The sequence below is a fragment of the Mchenga conophoros genome, linkage group LG23 (genome assembly GCF_057382185.1).
Source record: "Mchenga conophoros isolate Kocher_MC1m ecotype Shallow Benthic linkage group LG23, M_conophoros_male_GT1.1, whole genome shotgun sequence".
Taxonomy (NCBI): Eukaryota; Metazoa; Chordata; class Actinopteri; order Cichliformes; family Cichlidae; genus Mchenga; species Mchenga conophoros.
In genome coordinates, this window is record NC_140547.1 from 44,798,623 (window position 1) to 44,816,251 (window position 17,629).

General features: G+C 41.2%; 1 protein-coding gene and 2 long non-coding RNA genes across 4 annotated transcripts; 2 read left to right on the plus strand and 1 right to left on the minus strand.

The window, feature by feature from the left end:
• The first annotated feature begins 1,859 nt into the window (after nt 1-1,859).
• LOC146548098 (uncharacterized) lies at nt 1,860-6,795 on the plus strand. 2 transcript variants are annotated; one of them, XM_085266253.1, is made up of 6 exons: nt 1,860-3,588; nt 3,710-3,781; nt 3,881-3,999; nt 4,083-4,143; nt 4,235-4,329; nt 4,765-6,795. In XM_085266253.1, the coding sequence occupies exons 3-6, from the start codon at nt 3,890-3,892 to the stop codon at nt 5,645-5,647; spliced, it is 1,149 nt and encodes a 382-aa protein (XP_085122379.1). In that variant the 5' UTR covers nt 1,860-3,588; nt 3,710-3,781; nt 3,881-3,889; the 3' UTR covers nt 5,648-6,795. The 2 variants fall into 2 exon arrangements, with proteins under 2 accessions (XP_085122379.1, XP_085122381.1); XM_085266255.1 differs by lacking the exon at nt 3,710-3,781.
• A 4,117-nt stretch (nt 6,796-10,912) lies between these two features.
• LOC146548099 (uncharacterized) lies at nt 10,913-14,142 on the minus strand. The gene is made up of 5 exons (XR_014890898.1): nt 13,519-14,142; nt 12,230-12,360; nt 11,868-11,975; nt 11,641-11,762; nt 10,913-11,499 (listed from the first exon to the last, which is right to left on the minus strand). It is a non-coding gene; the product is annotated as an uncharacterized LOC146548099 (long non-coding RNA).
• A 510-nt stretch (nt 14,143-14,652) lies between these two features.
• Nucleotides 14,653-15,213, plus strand: LOC146548100 (uncharacterized). The gene is made up of 2 exons (XR_014890908.1): nt 14,653-14,764; nt 15,101-15,213. It is a non-coding gene; the product is annotated as an uncharacterized LOC146548100 (long non-coding RNA).
• Nucleotides 15,214-17,629: the final 2,416 nt, after the last annotated feature.

Genomic DNA, 17,629 nt, shown 5'->3' on the forward strand with positions numbered 1-17,629 from the left:
GCACATTAAGTTTGTTTGTAATCATCATCATCTCTAACACCATGCGCACAACAGTGATTTTGTTACAGAACACTAAGATAGTAAAATCTGGGAAATGATGATATTTCTTTCCAAAACTTCCTGTCTGGAAGACATTAAAGCTGCTGTGCCACCTGCAGCTTCTTTCAATCTACGTTATGTGAATATATCTTTTTTTTGGGTTTGAACATCCATTCAAACTCACTCTCTGCCTAGCAAGTCTCATTCCCTCATTTCCTTGGGGTCCAGCTTCACATACGTGGCACTGAGCCTTTTCCTTTGTCACCTCTTTCTGCTACATGCCTAGCCTCCCAGTTTCTTGGTCTATTTTCTTCATTTCGCTAACTACACTTCTTTTTCTTTGTAAATCTCTTCCTTCAAATACTTTCAAAATCACTTTTCTTTTTTCCCTTTCTTCTGTGCAGAGAAGACGTCAAACCCCTTCTTGGCAGTTTATCTCAATAAAGCTGTACTATCCCAGCCATCTGGTAAGTCTTCCCTACTACCCAGAGCCTGTTTATACTCCTGCATGTCTCTGCCTTCACTCACTTCCTCTTCTTGATGTCCAAACTCATCCTTCAAACTACCATTTGATGCTGCATAGCTGCATTCTCCCTGACACCTCCTTGTCTCCTGTCTTTTTGATTTCACCTTCTGCATAATATTTAGTTGCCCTGTGTGCAGCTTCCTCCACTTTCATATATTTCTACAAGTTCCTCCCTGTTCTTGAAGTATGTGTGCACCACGGCCATTTCCACTTGGAAAATCTGCCCCACATCTGTCTTTCTAGATTTCTCTCCTAAACACCACACCTACCCAACACCTCATAACCTCTGTTCCCTTCACCTAAATGTCCATTGAAGTCTGTGTCAATCACCACTGTAGTATGTGGTCTCTTGCACACAAAATGTGTCTACCCTCCACCTCCATAATATGAGTCCGCCAGCCCTCCCATTGCCAGTCATAGTCCATAACAAGTCAAAAACATAAACAGCTCGAACGTATTATTTATTTAAAAGAGAGAGAGAGAGAGAGAGAGAGAGAGAGAGAGAGAGAGAGAGAGAGAGCTCAGTTGTCCTTGCTCTAGCATCAAGAGTCAGTGACTGGCTGTTCACTGCAGGCTCAGCAGTCCAATGGCCGATCAGCAACAAAACAAATAAAAAATAAGACACGTTCTTGATTATGACAACAAACCACATCCAAAAAAATATGACAGCAACACTTTAAGTTTTGTGTGCATTCATCATGTGCAACTCTGCAGAAAGTCTCATGTCAAGGATGTGTGGACAGGGGGGCTATTAAAAAGTTCCAGTATACAGAATAGAAAACCATCAAATGAATGAAATAAAATCTGTTGTCACAGTGGTTTTTGAAGGAACAATTACTTCACAGATGGACAGCCTCATTATATTTTAGTTAAACCTGATGATACACACTTCACGTCACCCTAGTTACATGTTTTTATTTGCCATGTGTATGTTATCCAAGGGAGGAAAAAAATGAAAAAGAAAACTTTTGATGTGTCCAGACATTTCTTCACATCAGCTGCCAGCAACCAGTTTCAGCATGTACAACTGTTGCAGTAAGTGTGCTCATGCAGACCAACTATGCTGGTCCACTGTTCTTAATGGTGCTGCATGTTGAGAAAGAAGTGAAACAAATGTTTTGTTTAACAAGTCCACTAGTGTTAGAATAACTCGGCATTTCCAATCTGTTTCTGCTGTAGTTCAATGAAAGGTTTCAGTTACTTAAGTTTGAGAAAAACCAAAAAAACGTTGGCCAGCTTCCCTCAGGGTCACTCCACGGTTGATGACATGGTCCACTATTGTAGCTCTGATGTCATCAGCAATTCTATTTCTTACTCTTCTTACCCATCCTCTCCCCCCTCCTCGTCCTCCTCTTGCTCCTCCTTGTCCTTGTCGTCCTCTTCATCCTACTTCTTCACCTCCACGTCCTCTTCCTCGGCCTCCTCTCACTCTTCCTGCTCCCTCCATTGTACTCCACACACAGAGCTTACCTGTATCATAGTGCTTAGGCTGATTGCAAAGTGAACTAATTATCTAAAAAAGCTTTCACATGTGGCAGTGTGCCAGACAGTTGACAAAATAGTGTAAATAATGGCCATAAATGTGTATAGTTTTGCTAGGAGTGCGTTGATCATTTGGAAATTGAGTGCAAAGCAGTGAGTTGTGTTTACAGTTCTGCAAAAAGAGTGCTGTGCAGTGGATTGTAGCTACAGGTTTGCAAAGTGTGTGTTACAAAATGGCAAACTGAGTGCAAAGCAGTGTTTGTGCTTTTAGTTTTGCACACTCAGTGAGTGGTTTTGCTATAAGTATCAATAGTTTTAGGAATTGTGCTGTAAGAATCACAGTTAGGGTTTAAGCATTCAGAAAAACCTGTAATAAACGCACACGCATGCGTCTTCAGCATTACTGGGTTTCTGCAGCTCCTGGTTTCCTGTTTAATACATTCACACAAGCAATCAAACGCTATGAATCGTTCCACAATGTTTGCAGTCACTTTTCTTATCCCTCCTGACTCAAGAGCATAAAGCGATCTACGTTAGCTCTGGGAATTCTGACGGTCGTTCAGTAAATCTTTGTTTAATCTCTTTATTTGCTTTTTGGAGAAGTGAAGGTACAAAAACCTCGTCAATCAAATTTGCTTCGGTGGACAGAAAACAGCCGTTGTAGACTGTTTGGGGTTACCTTTTATAAGTATTGAATTTTCAAAAGTGAAGTCAGTTCTTCTGACCAGGTTCAGACCAGGATGAACACAAGTATGATACTGGACCCACTAGAGAACTGGTCCCAGCTGTGGGTTCACCTCCTCCTGCTGAACTCATAGGACAGACTCTAATGTAGCATCACGTTCATCGGTCACTCCTGACCTCCTGTGAAGCATGACGGATGTGTAATTAATGACTTCATTATTTGGGGCATTATTGCTCTAAAAATCATATTAATAGTATTATTATTATTGTGCTTTAGGCTGCACTGATAACGCAGAGGTCTCTTCTTCCTCTGGGCTGTTTAAAGGGCCAGTTTGTCCAAAGCTGTGTATATACCAGCTGCTGTCAGGCTTCAGATGTCTGCATTAGTCCACGGTCCACTGTTTGTAAGCCATTGCTTTACTGCAAAAGTTCCCATCTACTGTAAAGAAATGGAGATAAGCAGGCACATAATATGAAAAGGCATGCTGGAGCTGACTTTGTCTTTTCTGATCCATCGGTTTGTGTGGCTCTTTCCACAGGAGGGACCTAACCCACACTTTATTTACTTATATGATAAGTTTAGTGGAGTGTAGTGCAAAATACACAGTGTTTACTTTTAATTTAACAACATGAAGCTGCATCAAGTTTCCATGGTGACTGCTCAAGAAATTCTGCATTCATAAATAAACATCAGACTGTCAAAAGAGCTCATCTGTGCGAGACCACCGAGCTGAGAGCATTTTCAGGTCCAGATCCCCCGTACGCCATCGTTGGAGAGCAGTTGACGTTTTTCTTCCTGACTTTGATTTGAACACGTTTAAATGTAAAAGAGTCAAGGAATCTATAAGCCTATCAGGGTATGTGACGCTTTTGCTTTTACTGCATTTCAGTAATTTGAAGAATTTGATGTCGTTTTAAAAGTTGACAAACTGAGAATCATTTTAAGTAACAATGACTAAATTGCTATTTCTTTGACAGGTGTTGTTCAACACACGGATTTATGAATTAGCTGTAAAGATCTGCTGGTATCTTCCGGGCTACAAGGCTCAGGTTAGAGCCAGATTCATGCAAACCAAAGCTGACAGAAAATATCAGGTCATTTCTGAGGACCTGAGAGTGGTGGTGATTAAATGTCTCCTTTACTTTTAGGTTGCGATAATGACGGAGTTTCTCAGACTTCAGCAGGAAGATCTAATTCCACCGAACCTCACTGCTGAAGATCTGAGAGATCTTTTGGTGGAGAAGAGCAGGGAGACGCTCAGAGAGCAGTGAGTTACTGTCACACCTGAAAGTCTGTTTGTGATGACGTGTAAGTGCTGAGAGAAAACCTCTGCTTTGCTTTCTTTTGAAGGCTGTGGGAGTTTGAGTTAGAGGATTTTGACGAAGAGGAAGCCAAACCTCTTCTAAGGCTGGTAAGACGAGAAAACCCACAAGACTTTTTTTTTCATTACGTGCACATAACCTTTACACATAAGCGCACTGTAAATGTGTTTTCTGTTTCAGGTGTGGGCGGTGAACGTCAGCAATAAAATGAGGGACGTTGAATTTGAAGCCAGGTTGCTTCTTCAGTTCCCAGAGGCCGTACCTCCTAAATTTCAGTGAGTCACATGTAACATACAGTTATTAACCCTGTAAGACCCAACCCATCAAAAAACAGCCAGAAAATTCAGATTCTTTGGAACTGAGATGTTTATCAACCCTTTAAACAAAAGCCACACATGAGTTCTTTGCTATGTCATGTTGTGTATGATTTACTTTTATTGTGTATTTATTTTTTGTATCACATTTGATACACTGGGTGTTTTTGGCAACTTTTTGTTAACGACAATGTTAACTTTAGACTAAAAAAGAGTTTTGTCCACAACATTTAGAAATTATAGCAAGTATTGATCATGTTGATGAGATCGAGGTCTCAGAAACTCATGTATGCTACAAAGGTGGTTACAGGGTTAACAGTCCAGCTACAGTGTTTCAATATTTAAATGATGCTTTGAATATGTTTAACAGATAACTCTTATCATGTTTTTCTACAGAGCACCTAAACTCCTCAGCGCGGTGAAGGATTACGTTGAAATCCTGAAAAAGAAGCAGCAGGAACAGCCTAACAGCAAACTGCTCACCGCGCAGGAGGTAGTGGTCGAGGTAGTTCCCCGCGTTCTCCAGGGCTTCTGGGAGCTTCCTCCTCGTCCCCTCCTAAACATGGCCTCCCAGAGTCTAAGTATCCTCTCCACCAGTGTCACCAAGGCCACTTTAGATCGTGTCTCCAAGAGCCTCACGGCGATGGAAACACAGGCCGTCTTCACCCGCTCTATCCGAGACGATCTGGTCGACAGCATCCTGACGGAGATTAGACAGAAATTTCCTGAAGAAATTCTGTCTATCCAAGTTGCAAACTTTGCACCCCTGTTGCTGAAGACCATTGCTGATGTAGCAAGGATCCGGATATGTGAAATCTTTGAGCCCCCTTCAAGTCCTGATGTGAAGAGCACAAATGGTGAGCGCTCCTCTGACGGCCTTTCAGTGGCAAATGTTCCACCAGCCGAAGAAGCTCTGTCAGAAAGTGTTGCAGAGCCCGACGTTCCCTGTGAGGAACTTCTTTCTGAAAGGGCATCCAGTCTGAGTACTCGAGACCTTACGATCGAAGGAGCTCTGTCAGAAAGTGTTGCAGAGCCCGACGCTCCCTGTGAGGAACCCTATGGCGAGTCCAAATCCTGTGTTGAAGGTGAAGATCATATGATCAACGGATCTTGTTCTGAAATTGGGCCGGTTCCTGATGTTCCCTTTGAGGAACCTTTTCCAGAACCTGAAGCCAGCATGAAGTCCGAAGACCGTCAGAGCAAGAAGAAGAAAAAGGGCTTCTTCAAAAGACTGAGAAGTCTGTTCTGCTGCTGTTGCAGACCAAAAGTCACCGACTGACACTGAAGCTGTGACCCAGTGTTGGTGTTGCAGTAACTCTAAATATGTAAATATGTTCCTTAATGATTGTTCTTCATGTTTTTGGGGGTTTCTTTAGTTTTCAGTGGGCTGGGTGTTTTTTCTCCTCCGTGTTCTTTACTTGATTCTTGTTCATAGTTCCTGATTTGTTTTCCTAGTTCTTGTTTCTTAGTTTGTAGTTTCTTGAGTCCACCTGAGTTTCCAGCAATAAAAGCTGCCGATTCAAGTTTCATTCCACGTAAGAGTCCTGTGTTTGGGTCCTACTACCTGCCTGTCACAGCACACCATGACAGAAACTTTATAAACTCATTCATATTTCTACACGAGTCTCCAGCTATGTTAAAGATTTTTTTTCTTTCAAACATTTGTAAGAATCTCTTATGGTTCTCAAAATACTTCCACAAGTCCAGTAAGTGTAGTGCAGTAACATATTGATGGTATTATTTTTAATAATTATTTATTATTTTTAATGCACTTTGAACTGAAACTGGTATATAAAATGTACTTCCTGTAGAAAATGCAGTGTGAATGCTAATAGCTGAATAGCTTGAGTTGAATTTTTATAATTGCTGAAATCTTTGGTGAAAAACATGTTACAGTTTTTGCCCGTTGCTTGAACACATTTTGCAAAACGTCGCTCATTGTGCCAAAACTCTAAACACAAGTAAACATGACACATCAAAATATACCATTCACATCTGTGCCAAACTGAAACTCTGCTGTCAAAACCTAACATTCCTCTGTCAAGATGTAACTCTGTTGACAAAATGACACATACTTGCATCACATGCAGATCAGATCAGGGGGACACACTAGTCTACTTCATATAAAACACTGCAGTCTTTCATTGTCATTGTTTATTCTGAAGGCACATTTTCAGGAGACACAAACAACCAAAAAAAGCAAATAGGCCTACTCAATATTGTCCACTGCAGCACCATCAATTCAGATAAAGCAAAACACAAACATAATACAGTAATAGAAAAAACACTATACTGTACACACAAAAAATCATGACAATTGTGCATACGTGGGCTCATGGATCCCGCCGTCTGTTGGGGTCTGGCCACAGGACCTCATCGACATCGCAAGCAGTGTCTTCTCCCGCTGGGCACCGGGGAAAATATCCTCTTGCATGTCGAAACCATCCATGGATTGCTGTCACCTGAATGTAAATAGAAATATATGTGGTGGCCCCTAGAGACAAAACACATACAAACTCCAAAGCACATTTCTAGCTTGAACTGAACTTCCAAAACAGAGCTACCTAGAACAGCGGTCCCCAACCCCCGGGCCTCGGACTGGTACCGGTCCGTGAGTCGTTTGGTACCGGGCCGCGAGAGTTGAGGCTCAGGTGTGAAATGTCTGGTTTTCAGGGTTTTTATCGCTTTTCAGCATTATTTTGTTATCGTTTTTATCATTAACTCGGTTTTCCTGGGTCTTTTCACGTGTGTTATGAATAAATCTTCTTTTTTCGGTACCGGTACTAGTTTTATTTTGTTGTATTTATCCGCGACACCTTAAAGGCCGGTCCGTGAAAATATTGTCGGGCATAAACCGGTCGGTGGTGCAAAAAAGGTTGGAGACCGCTGACCTAGATCACGTAAATTACACAATTGAAAGCATGAAAGCATATGTGTATTGTTTGTGTATTTATGCACAAGCATTCATATATATTCAAATCATTAAAAAACAAAAGTTCATTTGCCTGTTACTACCACACACCAAATCTGGTCGTTGGTACTTGCTGAACTGAGAGACACAACAGCAGAGGTCACTATTAATGCTATAAAAGAGGCCTTTGCAAGACATGCAGTTGCCGAGACTGTGGTATCGGACAACAGGCCGCAAGTTTCATCAGAACAGTTCAAGCACTTTGCTAAAGAGTACCAGTTCACACATGAAACGAGCAGCCCCAGGTACCCCCAAGCCAACGGGGAGGCAGAACGCGCTGATCGTACCATTAAAGACTTGAGAGGACTGTGACTACAGCAGAGCACTGCTAGCGTGCAGGGCCACCCCACTGGAACATGGGCTCTCACCGGCACAGTTGCTCATGGGGAGACACCTGCGTACCTCTCTGCCACAAGCTGCTGCGAAGCTGGTGCCAAAGTGGCCCGACCTACAGGCTTTTCGCGAGAAGGATGAGGAGGGGAGGCGTGAGCAGGCAAAACACTACAACCGCAGACATAGAGTCAGGACAGAAGGTGTGGATTACTACTGAAGGAACCACTGGAGCAGTAGTTGGACCTGCCAGTGCTCCCAGATCTTATGTGGTAGAGACAGACAGGTTTTCTAAGGAGAAATAGGAGCCACCTCACACCAACAGGGACTGTTACCAGATCTGGTCGAGCGGTGAGACCTCGTGTAAGATTGGATGTGTAATTCTCTGAAGTTATCCATTCAGGCCCTATTCAAAGCTGGCTTAGGCTGTTAGAGATGTTTACAATTATGTGTTTCGTTTAAATGTAAGTGAACAAGTGAGAGATGTGTATCATTTTAACGTTTGATAATGCTCTGCATTCCTGTTCTTGTGAGCTGAGTGAGTCATTGTGAAGTATGTCTTTAGCTAAAAGGAGGTGTAGCAGGAGACTACTGTACCCATAAGGCTGTGTGTGTGTAGCTTGTATCAACAGTTGTAACAGGCTAAGCCACCTGAGACACTGCATTGAATGATTGTTCCTGTCTTAATGGTTTCAGCTCAGATGTTCTGCTTTTTCCTTTCAGTAGATCAAAGCAGCTCGTGCTCCTTCTTCTTCCAATTTAGAAGAAGAAGAAGAAGGCGAAGGCTTCAGCGAAGTGGCGTTCATGGTCTCAGTGAACAGTCACGGTCACACACTGCATGTGGTTTTAAAAGCAACATGTCTGTTCAGTACAACGATATGTAATATTAGTGCAGCTACGGTTTGTTCTTGAACATCAGTTCTGTTTTCTACTTTGATCACTTAGACCAAAAAAGTGTTGTTTTCAGATTCTTTCTTTTACATCTATAAAGCACCTGTTCATTTTTTTTATTACAATTAGTTTCACATGAATGTTAGTGTTTCCTTTATGATCTTTTAATGCTTACACTACACTGTACACGTCTACATTAGAGACATTTCTGTTTCCTGTTTCTGTTGACTTAGAGTTGTGAAATGTTCTTTTATTTGATGCACAATATGAAGTTCATAATTTTCTTACAAATAAAACTCTAATGACAAACATGAACAGCTGTGCTTATTTCTGAGACATGAGTTTTTGAATGTGTTCATATTTAGACAGTGTGCATCTGTCTGCTGAAACTGTGATGGTGAACCTGAGGTGATGGTCAACAGAAGGCAAATATACATCAATATAAAACAATATTGAAGTAATGTCTTTACCCTCTGCAGCGTGTGGACGCTGTGCACGCAATCACCTTATTCACTGTAGTAAACATGCACCGCTAGCTCACGTGACTGACTGTCTCCATGGTTACATCGTATATTATTAGCTATGTAAACAGCTTCCAAAGATACCGCCATAGCTCTCTGCAGCTGTAACACTTTCACACTTTGCAAATCATTTCATGTTTTTGATAGTTATGAAGACCGAATATGTTTCTAAGGTCATGCTAGGCGGTTGCTATGGTGGTTGCTGTGGACTTGGGTGGACCGCGTCCGATTCCTGTTATTAGCTGTCCGCCACAGGAAGGCTGCGTTCCATTTACAAGTAGTGACAGTCTGCCGCAACTCGAACTCAAACCCCACTTTGTTCTTTAATTATAGGCCTTTTATAGCCGTTCATGACACGCACACACACACATAAAGCACTTTGCCTCACCATGAGAATGCAACTTTACCTAACCTAACCTTAAAGTATCTGATATAGGATAGAAAAATGAAGCAACCAGAGATTTAATGATGAAGACTCTGGGTTCTGTAGTTCACGTTTTACAGTCCTGAATGACTCTTTGCATATGATTTATTGAAGAGGAGATTAGAATGCACTTTACATTTAGACTGTTGCTGTTTCATTTTTTACATTGTTGCCGTGTTATGTCATGAATAAGGTTCACCTGCTGGGGGTTTGATGGATCAGCTGGACAATACAGTCAAAGACAGACTTCATTCATCATATGCAAGAATCCTAGTTGGATTTTTGTTGTCACTCATGTTTTTGAACCAAATATTGAAAACAATTCTGGCAGACTGGATACCTGGTCAGGGTGTACATTACCTTGTACTCAAGCATCCCAGGACAGAGCCCTGCCCCACCATGAGCCTGGGTGGATACGTGGTTATTAATATAAAAGGACCGATACTGAATATGAATATTTCATGAAAACTGAATTATAATACAAATTAGTAATAAGGGTTTCTCTGCGCCCTTATCTACCCCATACTCAAAGAGCTGCGAGCAGAGAGGGTGACAGGAGAGGATGGCACTGAAGAGAAGATGCTCGGTTTCTGGAGTCTCCTGGTCCTGTCAGTATTAGTAGGATGCATCTGCTGTCTTCTTGTGGATGCTCACCTACCTTGACTCCTTCCAGCCTGGTATGGATTTCCCAACACTGCGGACAGTGGCCCACGTCAGAGACGTTTAATATTGATTACATATGTCTGAATTGCTAACCCTAACCCTAGCTCAACAGACCACAATGCCCTGGACTGTCAGTATTATTACATGCTGTGAACATAAGTACCTTTGATCACAGTTTATATTGTAAAAGAGAAGGAATATTGGAAAGAAAGATCAACATTGTGATATTATTTCTTCCAAACTGACCAGAAACATGCTTGTCAGACTCTCACAGCAAAGGATCAGACTCACTGTGCATGACGGCTCAGGCCAATGATGTCTGTTAGATTGTCAGTTGTTTAGTGCTTCTGTACAGTTAGGGTCACCGTCTCTATTTCAGAATAATTAATATGCGGAAAACACTAAAAGTTGATTGTCTTCCAATATTCTAGCATAATTAAAAAACTTTGACTTTGTAAGTACATATTATTAGTCCTAATGCCAGCATGATTCTTCATAACTCCTGCTTTGAAATACTGAACTTTAAAATGTACCTGATGAAAGATCATTTACAGTGGCACTCTGTCAGGATCATTCTGACTGTAAGATCACTGTATTAATCTGAATCCTTCTGAAATGTGCTGTGAATGAATGCTGATGCAACTCACTGTGGGAAAGCTGTTAATAAAAGGAATCTGTGACACATGCAACACATTCACAGAGGAAGAGGACACAAAGGGAGGACACGCAGAGGCTGTGTTGAAGTCAGAAATCCAAATCTTTATTAAAAAACAGGCGGCGGTAACAAACAGGAAGACAAGCAGTCCATCAAACAGTCTACAGGGTCAAACATACAGAGAATTCAAACAGCAGTAAAAAATAACTGGACACTGAAAAACTTAAAGCAATGTGTGACGCAATAGAAGGAAGCAGCGCAGTATATTCACTGAATTATCATCAATTACAAAAGAGAAAAACGACGATTTCTAAGGATTATTTTCTTAAATGCAGTTAGAGTGTGGCTGGTAAAGATGGAAACATACAGAATGTAAACTGTGTGAGTTTGTGAACTTTGTTAGTAACAAATGAGGTAAAAACCCAAAACAGACAAAACACAGAAAGAGGCTCTCAGTATTCATTCATAATTAGAAAGAAACATTCTGGTCGTGGATTTTTACAGTCTTAGTTCCGCTCGCTGTCATCATTATAATCATCATGATCAATGGCGAGGTCCTGAGGTGGGTGGGGCTGTCTCTGGTGATGTCACCATGAAGGAACAGCATCTGGCACGTGTTGGTGAAACATCCCAGTACACTGGTGTAGTTTCCTCTCCAGCTGTTTGACACGTGACACTTGAACATTAAGGGGAAGAAGAAGAAACAGTGTTAGGTCAGGTGACCACATGGTTTCTAAAGTAACTGACAGGAAGTAACCAGGCCGTTAGAAATGGATGGATGTGTTTAGAGTTACTGGAGTTGGGTAACTCTACTTACCAAAAGCAGAAGCACACAGATGAAGGATCAGATGCTGAATGTTGCAGGAACATGCTCATGTGTGGTGGTCAATCAGTGCTGCTCCGGCAGGTTACACAGTCCAAGACTGATATGCTGCCCATCTGAGAGTTTGAAAACACACATGCAAAGATTTATTTTGTATTACAGTCAAAGTTGGATGTTCATTTTTGTCCTTTAAAAATGTTTGTGTATTTGAAAGCACTAACATTTAAGGATGACTTGGATCGTCTCCTTTAAAGGGGAGACAAGTGTATCCACTGATCCACGTCACTTTACCTGGATGATGACTCCTCCGCCCTCACTCAGAAACACTCCTAATATAACCAAGCAAATAAATAATATTGAAGATTTACTTACATCATTACAAAAACAGCAAAAACATCTCCCTTTGATTCTATTTCTCCATTCCTGCTGAACATCAGGCAACAAATATCTCAATAAATCACAGTAAAATGTAAAGCACATTCTTTCTCTGCTTTGTCTAACCTCTGCAGAGCCTCTGTCAAGAAAATCATAACTGTAAGCATAAAACCAAAATATACATTTCATAACACGTCACTGGACAAACCTCGGTCAGCTGATTTCCTCTGTGCAGTGCAGACGAACATCAGTCAGCAAGTGACTCTGCTGGTTCTTCTGAGGAAACACCACCGTCTCTCCACACCGTCACCATCTGTGAGCACAAACTGCCGCTCTGCTCTGCCAGCATGTAGGAATCACATATCACACACACAAGGGTGAAGAAACATCAGAGCTCAACTTTGGATACTTTAGATCTTAACAGATCAAAGCAGCTCTTAGTTTCAACAATCAGACAAACAATGATACCAAACTGATTCTGTATGAATACAATATGGTATTTTCAATACAGCTGTCAAATTAATTTATTAAAACTAATACAGATATATGTATATTTTTTTTGATAAATTAGTTTGCTAAATTATAAGAATATATTTTTTATTTTTTTTTCATTTAACAATTGCAACTGAAAGAAATTAAATATTGAACAAAAATATATTGTCACATTCTGAGCATGCTCAGCACGCTGACAGACTTGAAGTTGCTACAGATTTTAAGAATGTCACAGGCTGGGTCTCTGACCCAGCGCTCTGAGTTCATTTTTGTATTTGTCTCATTTTGATATGTGATTAGTTTTGTGTCATTTCCTATCTAGCTTTAGTTTAAGCTGTTATTTATTATTGTTCCCTTGGTTTTCTATGTTTTGGGTTCTTGTATTATTCTTCACGTATTAGGTCTGTTAAGTTGTGTTGTCATGTCTAGTTTTAGTATTTCCCGTTTTATTCTGACAGTGTCATGTGTTCTTTGTTCATTGTATTTAGCTTTCCTCCTCCTGGTCCTGTCATTTAGGTTTATGTCAGTCAGCTGTTTCCCCCATGTGTCTCCACTTCCCCTGATCACCTCATGTATGTATTTAAGCCCTCTGTTTTCTGCATGTCATTGTCGGGTCGTCTGTTTACCTCACCTCAGTCATAGGTCTAGTTTTCGTCTGTTATTTCCACGTTAGTCATAGTCTTAGCCTGTTTATTTCCACCTCAGTCATAGTTATAGTTTTTGGTCTCAGTACCGTTTAGTATTTTGTTTCTTAGTGTCTTGTCAGTTTACTTTGGTTTCCTGGTTTACTTCTGCCGTCATCTAATAAAGGATCACTTTTTCTGTTCAACCTTCAACTCCTCGTCCTCATCTGCTTTTGGGTCCTGTTTCCATTACACACCGGCGCACCCCGCCGTGACAAAGAAGTGATAATTATGGGGAAGAAACTTCTCTTGTTCATCCGTTTAATCAAACATTTGATGCCTCAGCTGTCTCAGTCTATAGCGTTCTGCAACTACAACTAACCTGAAGCTTGGATTTGGCTGCAGGTGCCCCTGTACATCCTTCTCAGATGTGGGTACCAGTTAATCCCACTTCTTCCTGACCTTTGCTTCATCACAAGACCAAAGGTGGCATCCCGTGTCACAGTCTTATCATCATCCAGAAGAAACATTTGAAGAAACATCATGGAGAAGAAACATTTACGCGCCTCCTGGTTTTGTTTTCTGATCCTGCGAAAAGACTGAGGACAAAGCCCAGAGAACACGAGATACACAACATTCAGACTCAACAGCCTCCATAAATGAAGAGCACCAGGTTGGTTCAGTTATAGTAGATATGAGCATACTTCACATTACTGGGTATGAATAATAATGAGGAGGCAAACTTTGAAGATGCAGAGCATGATGTTCCATCATCAGACTGTAAACAAACATCCACCAGGCTTCTTTGTTGCCAAAATTGATGATTCTCCTATCAGGGATCAGTAGCGTGTATTAACGTGCGGTATAAGCAGCAGTCACTGAAATATTACTGTTTCAGATAAGAAATCTAGGACATAAAAGCCAGGGTGGGAGGGATCTCTGCAAACTGACTTACCTCTGCAAGTGTGAAGCTCAACAAAAATCTGACTCTCCAGTCACAGATAGGGGTGGGTATTGATAAGATTTTCACGAGTTGATTCCATTTTCGATTCTGTTTAACGATTCGATTCTTTATCTATTCTTTTTAAAAAAGGAGAACACTAAGGTCGATTAGCTTAGAACTTTGTTTTATAGCTTCTCTTTGAACAAGATATAAATTTAGGAGTAACATGGCCTTACAAACACAGCAGTGAGATCTTAAGAGATCCAGCCTACGGCTCTTCAATGGGGTGTCACAGGGTCCCCAGGAAAAGAAATTGTAAATGTAAAATAATAAAATAAATATTCTTCTGTAGCAATAACAAAGTATAACATAAATTAATCTGTAGCAATTACACAAGAATATCCAGTAATGTCCCTGTGTACAAAAGGCCAGCCAGTTCGCAGAACTCATGAACGGAGCCACATCTGCGGAGTAAGATATCAGCATACTGCTGCCGTTTAGCCAATGAGCGGTGAGGCAACCCATTCTCTTCGCCAATCAGAAGACACAATTCTACCTCATCACTACGCACACGTCGACGCAGAGAGTTCGGTCGGAGCTGCAGGTGGGAAGAGTCAGCAGAGTTTACTCACCGTGTGGATTTTCGTTCCTTCTAATGCTGTTAGCGGTGTGCGTCCATGAGACTGTAAGTTTCTGTGTTTTATCGTGTTTGTTCTTTGCTGCGGCCATTATCCTCCCTTGTTTAATCCTTGGCGCATACTTTGTTTACCGATTGTTACTGCCGTTTACTGCGAAGCAGCCTCTGCCGTGCGGTCATTAAGGGACCGTCACTAATTTCTCATGTTAGCTCTGATGTAAAGTGCCTAGTTAGGATTTATGTAAATAGTAAAATTAGCATTTGTTGACACTCCCTTATTTTGGTTGAATGTTCCACTATCCAGTATTGTTTGTATTGTTGTATTACACATTTAATTCACTCTGTTCACATAATTATGGAAGACTTTTATGTTCTTTCCAACAGAAACCACACCATCACTCACCACACGGCATATAGCATTTTACAGCCTGTTAAATCCCCTCACTCACATTATGGATGTGTGCTTCGGATTCTTGTTAATAAATGAGTGAACGGCAGATACCTGAGTGGCAGTGGATTTTGTGGATACGCCATCTGTTCTTATCGGACAACCCTGTTGAGATTGTGGATTCATAGAGTCAGCACCTTATCATCTACATCATTCATAGTCAGGAGGTCAAGTCCATCCCTCTTAAAGTGACCTCCTCCATTACACCCTGCCTACAATTAAACACATTCACTTACCGAAAATCAGGGGCATCTGCTGTGGCAAATGGGTGCAAACCTTTTACCACAAACTTAGTCACTGCTTCGTCTATCCTGGCCTGAAAGGACACCGGTAGACTGCAGCAACAACTGCCAGCACCTGAGCCAGCCAGACTCTGTCTCTCTCATCATGGTCACCTAAATGCACAGTAATAGCAGGTTTTGTAATAAGGCAGATCGCGCTAACATAATATGCACTGTTAGTTGATTATTTACCTGCCGCATTAACGGGAGAGGACGTGCAAACGTTACTGCTGCTGCTGGGTTGAGATTCACGAGATTCATTTAAGGTCATCGCGTCTTTTGTGAGCAAATGCTTTTGCATATTCGTAGTGTTTCCTCCCTTAAATGAAATATCCACTTTGCAAGTATTGCAAGTTCCCCTGTTGTCATCCGTTCTCGTAAAGTATAATCAAACTTTTGAGCGTTTGAGCCGCTTAGGCGCCGTGTTTCCTGCCAGGTAAATGATGCTCCGCAATGTGGTGACGTCATTCGGGGCGACTGGAATTGATAAGGGAATCGTTTGCAAAAATGGCAAACAGTTCCAAGGAATTGAAACAGTGGGAACCGGTTCTCCACAAGAACCGGTTTTCGATACCCATCCCTAGTCACAGACAAACAAAAACTCCAGCTGGGAGATAGAAAACGCTGTCTGGGTCTTGCTGGATGTTGCTGGTCAGAGTCCCACATTAGCAGAGTGCTTCTTGGTCCCACTGACCCATGTGGACAGCGACTGTGGAGAACTGTTCTGGAAAACAGAAAAAGACAATTAAAATAACAAAAAGCCAAACAGGATTTCCACAAAGACTCTCTTGGAATCAGCAATCAAAAAAAATCACTGGTTCATATTTCAATCAAATATGAACAGGTTCCTTAACTGTATGCAGTTCAGATCTGATTTAATTTAATTTCCTTCACACAGCACATTCGTCCAGGCTGACAGGTAAACATAGAATTAATCTCAGGTAACATGACTCATAGTAGAGATTCAGTAAGAAAGATTGCAGGCTCTAATATTATTACCACACAATCCAAGGACACACCAACAGCTCCGATTTGTAGAACTATTTAAACAAATGTCTTCTGAATATTCAATTCATGTTCACAGTGGGGGGGGGTGTAGAATATTTCTAACATTTTGAGTTATTTTCCAGTGTTAGAAAATCAGCACTGCTCAGTGTTAGCCATTTCTCCAGGCTGGAGAAATTGATCAGGAGGGCTAGCTCTGTGGTCGGCATGAAGCTGGACACTCTGGTGACAGTGGCAGAGAAAAGGACATTAAAGAAACTGATGGACATTATGGACAATGTCAGGCATCCTCTGCACACGGCCATAAACAACCAGAAGAGTCTGTTCAGTGACAGGTTGCTTCTCCCCAAGACAAGAACTAACAGACTTAAAAACTCCTTTGTCCCACACGCCATCAGACTGTTTAACTCCTCTCTGGAGGGGAGAGGGAGGGGAAACAGGAGGACAAAGGAGGGGGGAACAACTAAGCTGTAGTGCCTCTGCACCTCACTGTACAATACCTTGTGCAATACTTTTTGTAAATAGTCAACAGTGCAATAGACTCAAGACTTGAAATGTGCAATTCACTTGTATTTTTATTTTTTATTCCTATTTATTCTATTTATCCCCTTTGTATATTTTATTTATATTTGTTTCAGTATTTATATATGTGTGTGTGTGTGTGTGTGTGTGTGTGTGTGTGTGTGTGCGTGTGTATATATATATTTATATATATATATATAACAATTCTGTAACTGTAACTTCGGTCGTTGCTGTGCTTTTTTTGGAAATCGAATTTCCCAGAGGAACCCACCCGAGGGATTAATAAAGTTCTATCTTATCTTATCTCTTATCTTGTTAATCTTCAAAACTGACTAGGTTACTTTTAAACATATAACACTGTCAAAAGTGTTAATTTAACACTCAACAGTGTTGTATTTAACACTCAGAGGTGTGGACCCATATAGACACTCTCCAGTGTTAATTTAACACTGGAGATTTTGCTGTGCACACTCGAGAGTCAGGCAGCTTAAATGTGTTTGTCTTCATCTGTAGTTACGTTTCATTGGCTGGAAATGTGCTAACTGGAATCATTCATGAGTCCAGATGAACAAAAACAAGTGTTTACTGCTCCACGCTGCACGAATCTGAATCAAAATCACTCAGACGCGCCCACGTAGGCATTCCACTAAAACCATG